The sequence below is a fragment of the Rhinolophus ferrumequinum genome, chromosome 23, assembly GCF_004115265.2.
Source record: "Rhinolophus ferrumequinum isolate MPI-CBG mRhiFer1 chromosome 23, mRhiFer1_v1.p, whole genome shotgun sequence".
NCBI classification, from domain to species: Eukaryota; Metazoa; Chordata; class Mammalia; order Chiroptera; family Rhinolophidae; genus Rhinolophus; species Rhinolophus ferrumequinum.
Genome location: NC_046306.1, coordinates 13,338,632 through 13,356,319, shown reverse-complemented (window position 1 = coordinate 13,356,319; position 17,688 = coordinate 13,338,632). Strand labels below are relative to the sequence as shown.

Here is a 17,688-nt window from a genome sequence, read left to right as displayed (position 1 = left end):
TGGGGAGGGTTGGTTAACCAATGACCAAGTGAACTATACGTGAGGCAGCTGGCTCACAGTAAGTGCTCAATAAAGACCAGCTTTTTGACAGGTCAGTCTTTGCTCAGAAAAGCTGGCCTAGAAAGGATTGACTGGAAAGATGAAAAGGAGCCAGGGAGGACAGAGAAAACTCAGAGGGAGAGAATGAGACCAGCTTCAGTTTTCTGCCTCAGTCGGCTTGCTTGCTTGCACCTGGAAAGGCCCAGCTTTCACTAGTTTGGTCACCCCCCTGACTCAGGGAGGCCTCATGGCTTCCATTCTTGGGAGGAAGAAAATTTGGGGATCTATTCATCAATGAGACCTGCCTCCACACCCCTAAACACACATGACAGAGTAGTTTCTAGAAGCCACATCTATAATACAAGATCCATACTCCAGGCCAGAGATTATGACTTCATTGAAGGGAATACTGGAGATTTTTTAAGCACCTCAGATGATTCTAATATGCGACCTGGAGTGAGAGCTATAAAACCTCTACCTCTCCACTGACTTCCAATTAACCAATGTACTCCCGTGTCTTCTGTAAAACCTTTTAACTGATGTCCATAGCCCCCTGATGGACCCAGCAGGCAGACCATTTTCTAGCAAGTCCACATGCTCTGTACCCACATGTGGAGTTGTGTGTTTATTTAAGACTGTCCCTAAATCTGTTTACTTCACTTGTGCTCGTTACTGATATTACGTGATGTATGAATAGTTATTATCTAAACCAGACGACTATGAAAAAGTAGGTTTTATTTCTCTGAAAACAAACTGAGTGCTTTTGGATTTCCACAAAGGATTTCCATAAAAATTGCCCTCAAATTTAGCATGAATAACTATAAAAGACTGGGAACGAAATTATAAAAATCTAGACATTTCCTACACTCAGATTGTTCTGCAAGTGTCTTTGACTTCTCACTCCACTTTAAAGAAACCAACAGAAACTGGAAGTTGTAGAGTATACCTTACAAGAATGCAAGACAAACAATGAGAAACTCCATCAGTTAACCTGGGAGGTCAGGGAAGCAGGTATTGTGTGGATACTGTGGGTTACCCAACAGCAGTTCTGTTCTTCTTTGCTGATAGAACCTCAGTTCTGTTCCAAGGTCTAGTCCTCCCCCATGCGACTCAGAGAAAAGTCCCCAATCCAGGGTTAAATCATGATGCTCCAAAGCAGACATTCAGATCTATCCATCTTGCCAATGATTGGATCAGATATGAGCATGTGATGAAATCTGGCATCAAGACCCGAGGGGAAGTCAGCTGGAGAGGTGGGGACAGGGAGGCAGGGAAGAGTTCTTAGTTCGTATATAGACAAACATGCAGAGAAACATACTCTCATCTGCGGCTGGGTGTTATTGCATGTGAGGCTGACCCTGGGAGCTGTGGCAGCCATCTTGGCACCATGAGGTGAACTAGCTGGGAACAAGACTGACATTCCATGGATGGCAGAGCAAAAAGGTGGTAAGAACCTGGGTCCTTGTTGATGTTCTTGAACCTCCAAATTAACCAATCCTGAGACTGCCCTACTTCTGGATTCTTGTTTATGTAAAATCATAAATATCCTTATTGTTCAAGTCTGTGCTGTTCCGTAGGGTAGCCCCTAGACTGTGGTTATTAAGCACCAAATTGCAAAGAATTAGTACAAAAAAGAACATAAAATAGTTCATTAATAATTACATATTGATTACATGTAGAAATTATAATATTTGGGATAAAGTAATAAATAAAATATATTATAAAAATTAATTTCACCTTTTCTAATGTGGCTACTAGAAATTTTTAAATTACATATGTAGCCCACATTATATTTCTATGGAAAGTGCTGGTTTAAATCATTTGGAATTAGGGTTTTCTGTTACCTGCAGACCAAAAAAAAAAAAAAAATCCTGACAGATACAGGTATTATCATTCTGATTTCACAGTTGAAAAAATTGATACTAAGAATTTAAATGACTTGCTCATAATCACACAAGGATAGCAGTTGTTGGCAGTTACACACACGTGTCCTGACACGTTCTCCTCTGTACTGCTAAGAATCTGAGGATGTCCTTTACAAGTTAAAGCTTCAGAAGTCCTCACCCAAAGCTCAGCTCTGAAGAAAGCATGACCATTTCAGAAACCCAAGGGAAATCTGGGAGATCCAGGGTCCACTGTGAGACAGAGAACAGACCTGTGGGCCAGTCCAGGGACTCTGTCTCCAAATAGAGAATGGACACTGAGAACACCACCCCCTCTGGCCAGTAACACCTGCCGATTTCTAGGAAACTGTCCGAGGTCCAAATGTCAGTGTCCCTGGAGGACTGAACAGAGATGGTGAGAAGGCCATCAGGACGAGCCCCTCTCCAGGAGTCCCCACTGTCTATGAAAGTCCTTACCTGACAGGCCAGTGTCTTCCTGACCTGGACCCAATTTACCTTCTCAGCTTTGTCTTCCCAAATCTGCCAGAGCCCAGTTGCAAAGCCACCTCCTTCAGGAAACCTCCCCAGGCCACCATCCTTCCTCCAAGCTCTCATTGCTTGTGACACTCCTCACTTCCTACCTCCTATGGCTGCTATCTTGGTCTGTATCTTGCCTATTTTGTCTAACAGCCGTCCCTGGTCCTTCTCCATGTCCTCTCACATCGTCTCAGATGTTAGCACAAACCATTGGGCAAGACCAAGAAAGCATCATCAACAGATTTCAGACAGGGCTTAACACGGAGCATGGCAGGCAGGAGAGGGGGCACCAGAGAGTCCAGGGAGCAGTGGCTGCTGTCCAGGCACACCAAAACCTGACCAGGTAAACCAGGAATGCCATTGTGGGGGACACGCCTGCCCACGTCATGGACACTCATACACTCTTGAGTATAGGGGGCCCATCCCAGCTTGGCTCTAACCCATCTTGATAAAGACCATGGACCCAGTGTCCCAGAGAAAGCAAGTCAAGCCTGAGACATCTTTAGAGGCAATAAAGAGTAACGGAAACAGGTAGACCTGATTCTGAGTATCCCTTTAATTCCCCAGCCTCTCTTTATCTCCACCCATCCTTCCAGTCCAGGCCACACCAGTCCTCCCTGGTTGACTCCAACAGCACCTCCCCTGGTCTCCCACCTCCCCCAACGCAATCCACCCTTCACTGCCACCAGAATCACCTCCTTTGTAAGATGCAGATATGATCCAGTTACCCCACTTAAAACTCTGCAATGGCTTCCCAGTGCCGTGAGGGAGGATTGTCTTGGTCCCTAGGAAACATATCCTGACACTGAGATCGCAAGTGAGTGATTTGGGGAGCCAAGGAGTGCTCTCGGGGTGAACCCCTGGAAAGAAGGAAGTAAGATTTGATAGTGGAAGAAGTTAAACAGTTGCAACCGAGGCCTCAGCTGATCCCTTGGGGATCTCTGGAGCTGGCCCTTCAAAGATGTCAAAAATCAAACCAAGAGGCCAGGTCTTTGTACCCCTGTATCAGCAGTCATTAGCTACGTGCTGCCCACAGAGTGAGGCACCGCCCTGGACAGAAGGCAATGCCCAGCTATGAGACATCAGCAGTCAACTCTCCCAGCAGCTAAGGGGACGAGGATCCTGGTCTGAGGGTGTCCTGCCACATCTCCCATAGGAGGAAGTTCCAACTCCTCACTGCGATCACGAAACCCTCGTGACCTGGGCCTGCCAGCTCTCCAGCCTCTTCTACCCCACTTCCTTTCTCAGTCTCTGCACCGCAGCCTTTTCTTGCACACAACAGACTCCATACCCACCTCCAAGGCTTTGCATCTAATGTGCCTTTTGCTGGCAGAGTGTGGCTCTCCTGTCACTCTGTTAACGCCTATTCACCCTTCAGATCTTACCCTCAACACCGCTTCCTCTGACTACCCGACCAGACTAGGTTGCCCTGTTATCAGCTCATGAACTCTGCTACTTTCCCTTCACATTATTTATCTCCTCTCGTAATGAAATCACTGTCCAGTGCTGGTCTCTGCTATTAGAATTCCTGCTCCAGAGAGAGGCCCTCCCTTGCTCACGGCAGCATCTCCAGCAATCAGTGTGATTCAGCAGATACTGTCAAATGAATGAACAAGTACATGGTCTTGGACAAGTTCTCTTTGAATCTATCGCTGCTCAACGACGCAAACCTAGCAAGTTTACGCTGCAGAGTTGCTGTGAGTAGCACATAGGTTATCTAGCAGAGATCTCAGACTCTCAACAAATGCTGGCTCCCTTCCCTTCATGGGAAAGGACTGCAGGGTGACCAGTTATCCCAATTTGCCTGAGATGGAAGAGTTTTCTGTGATGTGGGGCTTTCAATATTAAAACCAGGACCGTTCCCAGGCAAACCAGGATGGCTGGTCATCCTAAGTCTGGGTGAGAAGGAAAAGCGGGCATTTCATATTAGCACAGTGTTCAGTGGTACACTGGTAAAACAGCTTTTTGGGAAAATAAACAAACAACCCTGATTTGTAATGTTAGTCAGTTTCTATCATAGAAATATTCCCATCATGGCCAATCAAACTACCAACAGTTGAACAGCCAGCTCGCAAAATTTCTGAAAATTTAACAGTGGGCTCTCATGAGCTGGTTAGGAGCTAGTGCCAGCACCCCATGTTTAATACAGACTGTCGTGCTGATAATACCTTCAAATGTGCAACACGTTCATGTACAACCTCAACTGGAGGGAGAGTAAGAATATCTCCGCCCTGAGGAGGTCACAGCTGGAGTGGACCCTGGAGACCATCTAGTCCAAGGCAACAAACAATCTGTCACTTGGGCCACCTCTTCCTTACCCTGTGTCCACAACAGACATTGCTAATCGGTCACACTGTTGAATCTTAATAAGGCCATACAGTCTCCCCTTACCACGTCTCCAGGCAGCCACGGTCAGTTAGCTGGCGTAACATCTGAGAGAAATCGACTTACCCTTAGGAGTAAGTGTGGTTCAGCGCCCTCATTATACAGAGGAGGAAGCTAGGGCACAGAGAGGTGGAGGGACCTGCCCAAGGCCACACAGCCAGGCTCAGCTAGGACTAAAACACAGATGTCCTGCCTCGCTTGAAGAGCTGAATACCCCAGAATGAGGAGGAACAAAGGGAGATTATTTGACATCTGAGTCTAGATTCTGGAGAATTCTGCTTAGAGCCCCCAAACATTTTTTGTACCCTGAAGGTTTCTTATCATGTCTGGACATAAATGTCATTTATGTGTTGGGGGAGGGCACTTTTTTTAAAAAATTACAAATATATGCTCATTGCATAACATTCTAACAGCAGAGGAATATTTAAAAAGAACAAAACTGGGTACTGTCTCCTCAGGGGTAATTGCTGTTAACAATTTGAGTCTTTCTGGGCTTTTTTTCCTACTCATTTACAAGCCTGTACAAATAAACAGACCAAAAGGTTAGCTGGCCCCCACTCTGCCACTGAGAACAGTGCCCTGTCACTGAGGACACTGCCTAGCACATAGTACGCACTCCGTAAATATTTGTTGAATGGCTTCTGTTCTCTCCAAGTGTCTTAGATTCCTTTCCATATGAGGGTAGGTGGGTCCGCCTCTGTCTTTTTCACGGATTTGTACTTGATGGCATGATCTCATGAGAGAGTTGACAGTCCCCTTTGTGTGAGCATTTAGACTGTGCTCTGTTTTTCCCAGAATAATCCCAAGGCCTAGCTCTCTGGCTGGCCTGCAAGGTGGCACCAACTCCCTTCTCATGGTTCCCAAATGCTGCCGCCCATCAAAGCTCCACTGTCTCGGGTTTCCCAGGATCAACGCTAGGCGACCCAAAGTGGAGGAGCTGGCGGTATTTGTGACCAGCTCCAGGGAGCAGGGTCGGGTTGCAGCCATGTATGACAAGTCCTCGTAGCCTGCAGGGCTCCACCACCCCAACATCCAGAGGCTGCTGCCCCGGATGAAGCCCCACAGCTCGCACAAGAAGCAGGGGATTAACCAGGTGACATGGCCTGGGTGCTGACAGCCCCCGGGCCTGTGGCCTGGATGAAAGCCCCTTTGCCAGGCATCGGGTCAGCTCAGCAACCCTGTGGCTTTTGAAACCAGAAATAATTGGGTGTGTGGCAGGAGAAGACAAACGGGATCAGGGGAGAGGGTCATCCGGCCCCCGTCGGTGTGCAGGCGTCCCCACAACCCTCATGCCCATATGGCATGTTTAACAGGCATCTCTCACTCACGATGTCCAACACTGACCTCCTGACCTTCCCTCTTCAAACCCTCCTCCTATCTCGGGTTAGGACAATGCCATCCTTCTGTGGCTGAAGCCTTGGAACCGTCCTTGACTCCTCTTTCTCTCGTTCCCCCATCCCATCTAACCACAGAAATCTCTCGGCTCTGCCACCAAAATACGTGTGGATCCAGAGTTCAACCACTTCTCTCCATCTCTACTGCGACGAGACGGTGGTCCACGCCACTGTCGCTTCTCACCTGGTTTACTGCCTCAACTCACTAATTGGTCTCCCTGCCTCTACCCCTTTTCGGCACCACCTCCTCTCCCCCAAACAGTCTCTCAAGATGGTAGCCAAGGAATCCCTTTAAACAAAGTCAGACCACGTTACCTTTATAGTCCCCCTTTTTCTCAAAGTAGAAGCCAAATTCTTACAGCACCCTAAAAGCCGCGCATGAAATGCCCCCCTCCACACCTCGCTGGTAGGAATGTTATGTAGGTGATGCTGTGTCCTTCCCTGTACATCCCCTCAAGGGCCCATATTGTCAGATTGTGCTGCCATCCATGGTGTGAAATGTGGTCACTCTGTGAAGATGGCATCCATAAAGGATTCCAATTGAATTAACAATAGAAGAAATTAAAAAAAAACCACTGTGCATGCCAAACAGCGTTTCCTGCAGGGCTCAGTGTGTGGCCCCAGCTCTACACTGTCCATGGAGTGGACAGCTGCCATGTGCTTGGGCACCTGCAGACACAAGGTGCTCACTGGAGGGCGGGGGTCCTGGAGTTCCCACTGCCCCTGGACCACTCTGTGGATTTTGTCAGCTAGGTCAGGACCCGTCGTCTCTCAGTTACACAGGAGCAAGCAGGGGTCTTGGACGCGTCACTCATGACCAGACATAACCGTGCACTTGCTCTGTGGCTCTGGCTTGGGCAGGAGAGGAGAGAACAAGGATGACCCTCTGGTCTATGGCAGGAAGCAACCCCCTCACCCCACACCCCACTCTCACCCAAGGCCCTCAGAAAATGACACTGGACATTCCTCACAAGGGTGTGGCAACAAGGGCTAGTCCAGGGAACAGCTGCTGGGGACACGGAATTAGCAGACCCTGGAAGCAAGCAAGCTCGATGAATCCCAGAGGACCGGACTTGGACTGGGACACGTCTGGGGGACTTGGCCAACTGGACACATGCCTCAAGAAAACAAGGCTGCAGAGAGGAAGGAGTAATTACGTCCACTTTCCTGTCTTTTTGAGGGTCCGCTCTGCTCCCCTGGGGTCCCCGATAATGCCAAGAAGCTGGTGTGACATCATCTCAGCCAGCTGTCACTCTGACCCCTGGCTGTGAACTGGGACATGAGATTTTTAAGATGAGGTTAAATTATGCTGATTCTACATTTGAAATGGAATCGCGCCTGGCACGGGATCCATCTACGCTGGCAGGACTCAAGTCAGAACTAAGTGAATCAAAGTCTTGGCTTCTTAACTGCTCCAAAATCAAAAGCTAGTTTTTGTGCTAAAGTATTCTCCCCAAACCAGCACAGCTATGATTCAAGAAATTTTAAGTTAAAAGATGCTTCTCTTAAATCTGAAAAACAAAATAATCCAACTAGAACTAATAAATTAATTTAGGAAGGTAAAAGAATTCAAAGTCAATACATGAAAATAATTATATTTCTATGACCCAGCAATGAACAATTGGAAAAGTGAAATTTAAAATGTCATTTACAATATTGTAAAAAAATACTTGTTAATTATATTCAACAAAAGATGTACGTACCAGACACTGAAACCTGCAAAACATTGCTGAGTGAAATTAAAGAAGACCTAAATAAATAGGGATATATACCATGTTCATGGATTGGAATACTCAATGCTGTTAAGATGTCCATTCTCTTCATATTAATGTTTAGATCTAATGTACTTTTAATCAAATTCCCAGCAGGCTTTGTAGTAAAAAGCGACAAGCTGCTTTTATAATATATATATAGAAATGGAAATGACCTAGAATAACCCAAACAGTCTAGAACAAGAAGAACAAAGTTGGAGGATTTATTTTGATTTAAAACTTACTATAAAACTCCAGTAACCAAGGCAGTGTGATATGGGTATAAAGACAGACAAACAAATCAACAAGAAAAATATTCCTTTGGGAGGCAATTAAATTAAATATGGAGGTTAAGTTGCTTCAAGGGACACATATCACAGGCTCAGATAATGTGACACCAAGTATTGCTCACTTCTCTATCCTGGCAAATTTATTTAGCTCCCATGTTGAGAGTCAGTTGGGCTAAAATGAGCTGAAGTCATCAGGAGAAACTTTGGGCAGGAGAAAAAAATGAGCATATTTAGAGCATAGAATCTTGGGCTTTTGACTCAGTTGTCATAGTTAAACATAAAAGTACCATCTTTCCAGCATGTAATAATAAATAAAAGCACTAACCAGAGGCCAAACTTAGTTCTAAGTGCTTTACCTATATCAAGGTATCATTTAATTCTCTCAACAAGACGGAATTATAGTTCCCGCTACAAGATCAAATAAAAGAGAAAATAGCAAGTAATGCATATAGAAGGGAAATACTGGTTCATGATGATTTATTTCAGTTTCATATTGTGTGTGTGTGTGTGTGCGTGTGTGCACAGAATTACAATGTGAAATACATATCTTCAGTAGGTTGCAATTATAAACATTTGAAAGGCACTGGTGTAGTGGCTGAGTTGTTAAGAAGCCAAGTAATACAATGCATGTAAGATTCTTAGCACAGAGCCTGGTACATAGTAAAGACTCAGTAAATGACAGATGCACTTACATGTGACTATTGTCAAGGCCAGCTTCATGGGCATTCAACCTGAGAGGTCACACAGCACCCTGTGCTTAGGGTGTCACACTTGATTTCATGCTCTTCTGTCACCCTCTTGAAATTCTTAATGACTTTGAAGAAGGGACCCTGCATTTTCATTTTTCACTGGGTCCCACAAATTATGTAGCCAGTCCTGACTATTTTGTATAGTTTGTCATTGATTAAAATACTTATAATACGAAATAGGTAATTATCACTCGTTATTATAAAATTCTATCTCTGCCTCTTATTAGCTAGAGGGCCGTGAGTGAGAATACTTAAATGATCTCAACAAGGATCTCAGTTTCCTCTCTATAAAATATGGGATAATAGCAGTCCTTCCCTATGAGGTTGTTGTGAAAATTTAAATAACACATGTGCCACGTGCCAAGAACAGCGCCTGGCACATAGTACACACTCACAAAATGTTAACTATCATTATTACTAGCTTGATGGAAAAAAGTCAACCTTGGGCCTGGTTTTTCCACTGCACATTTTGGGAAGGGGATTATTGAACTAGATCAATGGTTGGGGAACTTGTTTGAGCACCAGTTACGTTGAGAATCTGACGGCTCTCTGAGGAAACACCTCCCAGGAAAACATGGATCGTCCATGCACATATGCACACATCTTGCCTGCAGCTTCAGGTCAAGAACCTCGGAAAGCAAAGCAACGATCGCGAATGGCTCTTCTAGTCCTGGAGTCTGTGGGTCTCTGGGGTGGGAACAGTCAGTCAGCTACACAGCACAGTACTACTTAGGGCCCTGAGTCCGCCTGCTTTGGAGTTTTAAGCCAGCAGCTATTTTTAGCTTGGCTATATATGGCCAGGGGAGGAATGAGAGCTATAGGCAGGGGAGGGGTGCCAAGAGGCTTATAGCAGGGTTTGGGAGGCCTGCGTTTCTTGGCCTATGCCATCTTCCCCTTCCCACAAGAGAACTGGAGATCTTAACCTCCAGCCAAAGTGACAAGCATGGAGGAGAGGGAGGGTCTGTAGAGGTGGGAATGATAGGGGCTTCGATGAAGATGCCAGGTCAAGTCACTTTAGAACAGTGATTTTCAAACTTCTTTGACCGTGACCTACAGTAAGAAATACACTTGACATCGTGACACACACATAAACACAGAAGTTTTTATACACACATATATATATATATCTCCAACTGAACAAATGTTTCAGGGAACAATATCTTATTCTTTATGAAGAGAGTTATTCTTTATGAAACACTCTGATAATTTCTATTCTAATTCTATTCTATTCTTTCATTTTTTAAAAATGCAGGTCATGACCCACTAAATTGATTTCACCACCTATTAATGGGTCAACACCTTCAGTTTGAACAACTGCTGTTTTCTTTGGTTTAGAGCCAGCCGTCACCTGTAACATTTGACTGCAAAGTAAGTTGGGGAGTGGAAGAAATGAGACACTCTGTCCCTTTGATCACTACTTCCCAAAAATGGGGATAAGATGCAAATTGCAGGTCTGGCCCGGTGGCTGAGGCGGTTGGAGCTCTGTGTTCCTAACTCTGAAGGCTGCCGGTTTGATTCCCACATGGGCCAGTGGGCTCTCAACCACAAGGTTGCCGGATCGACTCCCGAAAGGGATGGTGGGCTGCGCCCCCTGCAACTAACAACAGCAGCTGGACCTGGAGCTGAGCTGCGCCCTCCACTGCTACGATTGAGAGGACAACAACTTGACTTGGAAAATATCCTGGAAGTACACACTGTTCCCCAATAAAGTCCTGTTCCCCTTCCCCAATAAAATCTTTGAAGAAAAAAGAAAAGATGCAAATTGCACCTTGATCTTCGGCTGGACAGCAAGTTTTGGACCTCCTGGTTTTGTACACTGTGTTCTCTCAACCTGGAGCACTCGTCCTCTACCCTTGTCACCTGGCACGTTCCTTACTTCAGAGCCCGACTTGCCACTTCTTTCTCCCTGAATGTCTACATCTGGTTAGCTGCCCCCCTCTTGCTCCCTTACTCCCTAATAGCACTCCCCTGCCTGGCACCCAACACACTATTAGTACAATTTTGTGTTAGATTCTCTGGAAAGCAGGGACCTTTTCCATTCTGTTCATGTCCATACTCTCCCCCTACCCCCAGCACTCAGTGGAGTGTAGGTTGTGCTGGCTTCATAATAATCACCCAGTAAATATCTATTGAATGAATGAATGATAGGTAATTGTAATAATAGCAATGATAGTACCTCTTTATTCCATGAGAAATCTTAGGAGAGATTAGGATACATCCATTTTATAGATAAGGAAACTGAGGCTCTGAGAAGTTAAATAATATGGTCGGGGCAGGAGGTGTCATAACCCAGGGCTGCCCAACTCCCAACTGCTCCAATCACAGGATCTTATTTGTCCACATTCCCCTCGGTGCTACCCAGAATGGGGCAAAGGGCAGGTCCTTAACAAACCCTCGGGGAACTGACGACAGGTTGATTAAAGAGATTTTCCAAAGCAGTGGCCATATCTAATTTTGGAGAGTTGCACCTCATGTGTGGCTTGGGAGAGAGGATCTGTGAGGTTTCCAGGCCGCCTGGATGTGGGGTTGTCTCATTCAGAAGAGTCTGGGCCTCTAGAAAGCAGAGCAGCAGGTCTTCCGGTTACCTGGGCACACCTAGGATAAAACCCGGGGCCTTGCAAAGCCTCCGTGATGGGCCCATGCCCACAACTCCAGCGCCAACCCCAGCCTTTTCCCTGCAGTCACGCTGGCATTCTTGCTGTTCCTCAGACAAGCCAAACCCAGTCCTGCCTCAGGGCCTTTGCAATTGCCATTCCCTCTGATTGAAAGGAAGTCTTTTTTTTTTTTTAATTAAAGTTTATCGGGGTGTCAATGGTTAGTAAAGTTACATAGGTTTCAGGTCTACAATTCTGTAATACATCATCTCTATGTCATATTGTGTGTTCACCACCCAGAGTCAGTTCTCTTTCCATCACCATGTATTTGATCCCTTTTACGTTCGGAAGGAAGTCTTCACTCCCTCTCTCATCCTGTCCGTCCTGCTTCTCAAAACACCCGACCCAAAAACATCACCCTCTTCCTTCCCTGCTACTTTTTTCATAACACTCAAAACTTCTGGAAATTACATTGAGTTTGTTTTCCAGTTTATTTCTGTCTTCTTCGTGAGACAGGGAATTCCCTGAGGACTGCGCTTGCACACTGCCCTGGTCCCTGGAACTTGCTGTGAGATGGTAACTGACACGTAACTTTGGTCAAATGAATGAATGAATGAATAAATGAATGAATGAATGGGTTTCCCCCTTTTAGACATATTGGGAGATCAGCCCGTAGGTTCCCAGAAATGTGAGTCCCTTTGCCTCATCTTCAGGCCCCAACACACACACACCTTGGTTTGGAGAGAGGGAAGAGTTTGGCCCACGTGTACTGTGTACCATTTCGCATAAGTCACTGGTGCCTGGCCAAGCACTCAAGGATTATCTCCATCTTACAGCCGGAGAAACTGAGGCTCGCTGTCTGCTTGTCCCCAGTGCTTCGCACAGTGTAGGGCATGAGCATCTGGTGAATTGAATTGCAGAGGTTCAACGAATAGCTCAAGGTCACCAAATTAGAAAGTGAGGCACCAGAATTTGTCCTCAGTGCTGCCAAATTCCAGCCAGTGCTGTGTCGCTACCACTGCACCCACCAAAACTCCAGAGACACCACCTCATCCACATCCAGACACATTTAAGGGCGAGCCTTTGCTAGACACCCACCAACTGGCAGCCTAGTCAGGAGCCTATCCTGCGCCAGAGGCTGCTTTCTATATGCCCAAACGCCACAACTTGAGCAAACCTTCCACCCTGGGCTGACTGTGCCCCTTCCTGCCCCAGCTAGCCCACTCCAGACTGCCCACATCCTGCCCTCCGCCATAAAGAGGGCAGACTAGTGACAAATATGATATACTACGAATGCACTCTGATACCAAATATGTAGTTTTTTAATTAGCCATAGGTTTGCGTTATCTGCGTCAGTGCCTCTTCCCCATGGGACACGTTAGGGAGACTTCATAGGATTATCCTGAACTGGAAGGAACCTGAATGAACATTTAAAGCAGGAGCCAGCAAACTTTTCCTGTAGAGCTGAATAGTAAATATTTCAGGCTTTGCGGGGCCAAGAGGCAAAATTAAGGATGTTATGTAGGGACTTTCATACAATTTTCACGTGTTACAAACTAGTGTTCTTCTTTCAATTTTTTTTTTCCTAAACATTTCAAAATGTAAAACCGTTCTCAGCTCACAAGCTGTACAAAAACAGGCAGCAAGCCAGTCTGGCCTGCTAGCTATAGTTTTCAAGCCCCTCATTTAAAGCAATACTTCTTAAACGTTGACATGCATTAACAATTGCTGGACCAGCTTAAAACAGATGTCAGGGGTGACCCTCAGAGACTCTGATTTAGAAAGTCGAAGGGGAACTCCTGAATTTACATTTCTAACTGGCAGACAGATGATGCTGGCTGTCCACTAACCACATTTTGAGAAGTACTGATATTCTAAAATACCCCATTTTATGGGTGAGGAAACTGAGGCCCAGATAAGTGATCTGTCCAAAGTTACACCCAGTGGACGAGGTGATATCTGCTCTGCCACTTCCTGGGGCTATTTCGCCACAGAAAATTCCTCTCTGTTTCCTTAACCCACTGAGTCCTCTCATGCTTCTGAGCTTTTTACTCATTCCTCTCTCCCACTCCCGTCCTCACAAATGCAATTTTCCCATCAAGATCCAGCTCAGATGTCACCTCTCCCAAAGCATTCTTCTCTTTTCTGCCACAGCACTCTGTACTTAGCTGTGTATAATTGTTTGTCTACAAGCCTATCTTGGATGCCATAGGCTGTATCTTATTCCTCTTTATATCTAACCCTTTTACAATGCCTGGCAAATAAGACTTATCACAGAAATATGCACTGAACAAAAGGATGCCTGGATGGATGGATGGATGGATGGATGGATGGATGGATGGATGGATGGATGAATACTTCATGATCTATTGCTTGAAAATACTTTTCATGGCAAACTTGAGCCTAAACCCCAATTCATCTAGAGGACAAGCTACAGTACATTCCACAGCTGATCGTATACCTAGCATGCAAACATAGCACTTACGTCTTACTAAATGTGTGTTGAGTGGATATTTATATGGCAGGCCTTGTAATAAACACTCCTGCCAATCTTCTCAACAGCCCTGTTATTGGCTCCACCTTTACTAACAAAGAAATGGATACTGAGAGATGTAGAGCAGCTTGCCTGAAGCCACACAGCAAATACCATCCTGGCCCCTCTGATTCTGCACCCAACGGCCCCCCGCTCCTCCCTCCCTCCACCAGTGCTCCTCACCCGTCTGGCCCCTACCCCAGCTCTGCTGACCCCAGGCTGGGCTTACCTCCATCTGCATAGGTCTCAGTGCCATAGCCGTCCTGCAGGCCATTATTCCAAGTGCCCTCATACTTGGCACCACTGCTGCTGCTCTGCCGGGTTCCATAGCGTCCTTTGAAGCCGTGTGTCCACTCGCCCTTGTAGAACCAGCGGCCCTTGGTTTCTATGCCCAGCCCATGCCGTTTGCCCTGGCTCCAGTATCCCTCGAAGGTGTTTCCACTGGGCCAGGTGTAGACGCCTGCCACTTCAAAGCCAAAGTTCCAGGAGCCTGAGTATTCACCCTGGCCCTTGGGGCCCGTGCACAATCCGTGCCCATGGGCCTTTCCATTCTCCCAGCCCCCACAGTAGGCGCCACCATCATCAAAGTCAAAGCGGCCCCCGCTCATCTCATCATAGCCCCTGACAACCTCACTGTCCTCCAGCTTGGGGGGAGAAGGCAATGGGGGGTGCCAGTGACCCCCTCCAAGCTTGCTCAGGACTGGACCCCCCACTCACCACGGCCACACCCCAGCAGGGGGAAAGCAAGATGCCACCAGAGGCTGACCAAGCCCAAGAGCCAAGTCACAAGTGGGTCGGCTGATCAGTGCCATGCCTGGGAGGTCCCCACTCAGTCAATCAGCCAGAGGAAGGCTACCAGCTGGGAAGGAAGCGGGAAGGAACGATGTAAAGTCTCCACAGAGCGTCCCAAGTCTGCCTTCCATGGAGTCAAAGGAAAAATGCTGTGATCCCTTTAAGAAGCACAGTGAAGGGGTGGGGTGGCAAGGTCCCCAGTCTGTTTCAAAGAGGGGAAATTCTCCTAGATGACAGTCCCAGCCTCCCACCAGGCTGAATTCCTGCAGCCCGCTGGCCCCCTTCTCCTCCACCCCGTGGGTGTGTAAGGCTGTCGATCTCCCCGCTGCCCCGCCCCTCTCCAATCCTGCCCTCCTCCCCGGACAGAAAGGTCAGTGTTGCCCTAACAAGGCCATTGGATCTCAGAAGCTGCTCCCAAAATAACCCCCTGGCCAGCCCAGCCTCCTTCAAAGTGGGAGGGGTGTTTCAAATTGGGCTAGTGCTTCAGACCCTGGGAGTGGCTGGAGGGATGAAGAAGGGAAGCTGAGAACGAAGTGTAGGCAGCTGGGGCATTCTTGTGGCTTTTCTTCCCCTGGGTAAGAGTTCTCTTCCACCTTCAGGGTCCCCTGAGTCTGCAGGAAGGGAGGGGGTAGAGGAATCGGGGAGGGAGGACTAGTGGAACACCCAGTCCTGGCACACTTAAAACCCCCAAGGCAAATCTCAGCCCCACCACTGCTCACATGCCCTCACAGGTCCTGGGGCTACGGCACCATTGCCAACCCCGAAAAGGAATCTGGTGACCTAAAGAGAAAGGAACAAGCTTGGTTTCACATATGCGTTTGAAAGCACAGGAGGGATCTCAGGAAAAGAGGGGAGGTTCTGGAAACAGAGTCTGGACGATAGAGTAAATCTGAGTCCAGTGCTCAAGCACAACCCCACGTTCCCTCCACCCAGGAACCCTGGGAAAATCCTGAGAAGAACCTAGTGCAAAAGGCACCGACCACTCCATTTTTGTCTCCTCTAAAGGGTAAATACCTCCTCTGAAGGGCGAGGACTCTGTCCTCTATCTCTGGGACACAGGGTTTCCTGTTGCGTTATCATGAGTTCGTCGCAGAAATACTCAAAGATCATGATTTTTTTTTTTCCAATTATCCCTCCAAGTTCTCTTTCTCTCTGGTGTCCTAAGAGCCTGGGAGGCAGCGACAGGAGTGAAGGGGCTGGGTGGGTTCCCAGCACTCAGGTTCCCACCAAACTCCAGTGAAAGGGACAAATAAATCTCCATGATAGGAAGCTGTGGCCAGGGCTGGTGACTGAAAATTCCAGTTGAACCCAGGGTTAACAGGAGCATAGAGTATTCCAGGAAAGGTTGGAGCCAACAAGAATAGGAAGTGTGTGTGTGTGTGTGTGTGTGTAATAGGAGAGGGGAGGGTAGAAATCACTAAAAAAAAAAAAAAAATAGAAAGAAAAAAAAAGGGCAGGAGACCTTTCTGAATATTAGACTATTTTATTATCTGACCCAAATCCCATGATGACTTAGGCTACTTCAAGTCACTGCACAAGTTTCGTTCATTTCAGAAATGGAGAGAAAATGTTCTCTCCCTTCCGCCCAGCTGATTCCTAGTCCTTAAACTTGGTTCCTTCCTTATTTACAGCCCTCTGCCTTAAAGAGCCTCTTCTGTGTCTGTATTTCACCCCCAAGTAGCAACACCCAGTCTCTGAACTCACTATCACTGGCTGTTTGCCAAGCTGACAGGCAGCCAATAGCAGTGGATAAAGACTGTATCATCTGGGTTTTGTCTCACCAGCCAGTCCGGTTGACCGACAGCCTGCTTTCACAGTTCACTGCTAAGAACACCTCAATGCTGCCCCCCAGAGAGTTCTGCTTTTGCCATTTCTCACCCAGGTCTTTGGCAAATCACACGTTTCTTTCCAGCTCTGCTCTCAAGGGGAGAGAAAAGAGCATCTCAACTAGACGCCAGAGGAGTTTGGGTTGCCCAAGTTCAACTACCCTTTGTAGTTAAATGCCGAGCAAATCACCATAATCCTGTTCTAAGTCTGGGTGGTTGCTGTGTCCTAATGAGCTGTTCCGCCTGCATAAATTTAGCCACCGTTCATCCGTGCAGCTCCCTACCAACAGCAGATACACAGAAGAATCACCTGTAGAACTGAAAAACACAACGGATTCCAGACCCCCCCCACCCCACCTCCAACCTAAGGAATTCTATTGTCCTGGGGGAAGGCTGGAGCAGTTGCATTCTTTTTAAAAGCTTGTGAGATGACTCTGACTCTCTTTCCTGGTTAAGAACCACTGTATAGTTTCAAATTAAGAAACTGTTCTTAACATTTCCATATTCATGAATCTGCTTACTTACCATAGTCTATAGAGGGTAAATAGTAGTGGAGGCAGATATGTATTCAAATCCCAGGTCTGCCCCCTCACAATCTGTGTGACCTTGGACCAATTGTTAAATTCTCTAAGCCACAAATTCTTCATCTGTAAAAGTACCTCCCTCAAAGGATTATTAGTATTAAAGATAACAGTATTTATCTTATAGGGTTAGGTGAACATTACATGAATCGATACTGTAAAAGGGCTTAGAACACACTAAACACCTAATCAATGTTAACTATTATTAATATTATCCTCACATGATAAGTTGCTTTTTAAACTATCATGCTTAATAAAATAGTCACCAAAGAGGGAAGAGAGAATCAACACCCTAAATATTAAGTATCTTGACACTGAAGCACTCCTTACTCTC

At 46.6% G+C, this 17,688-nt stretch overlaps 1 protein-coding gene across 1 annotated transcript in view; it reads right to left on the bottom strand.

Moving 5' to 3' along the window:
• The window catches only part of JPH2 (junctophilin 2), a 59,171-nt gene extending 43,933 nt beyond the window's left edge, over positions 1 to 15,238 (bottom strand). Inside the window, exon 1 of the mRNA XM_033095446.1 lies at positions 14,385 to 15,238. Within this exon, the coding sequence (XP_032951337.1) occupies positions 14,385 to 14,763 (379 nt within the window). The 5' untranslated portion in view covers positions 14,764 to 15,238. The remainder of the gene's footprint in view (positions 1 to 14,384) is intronic.
• Between the last annotated feature and the right edge of the window lie 2,450 nt (positions 15,239 to 17,688).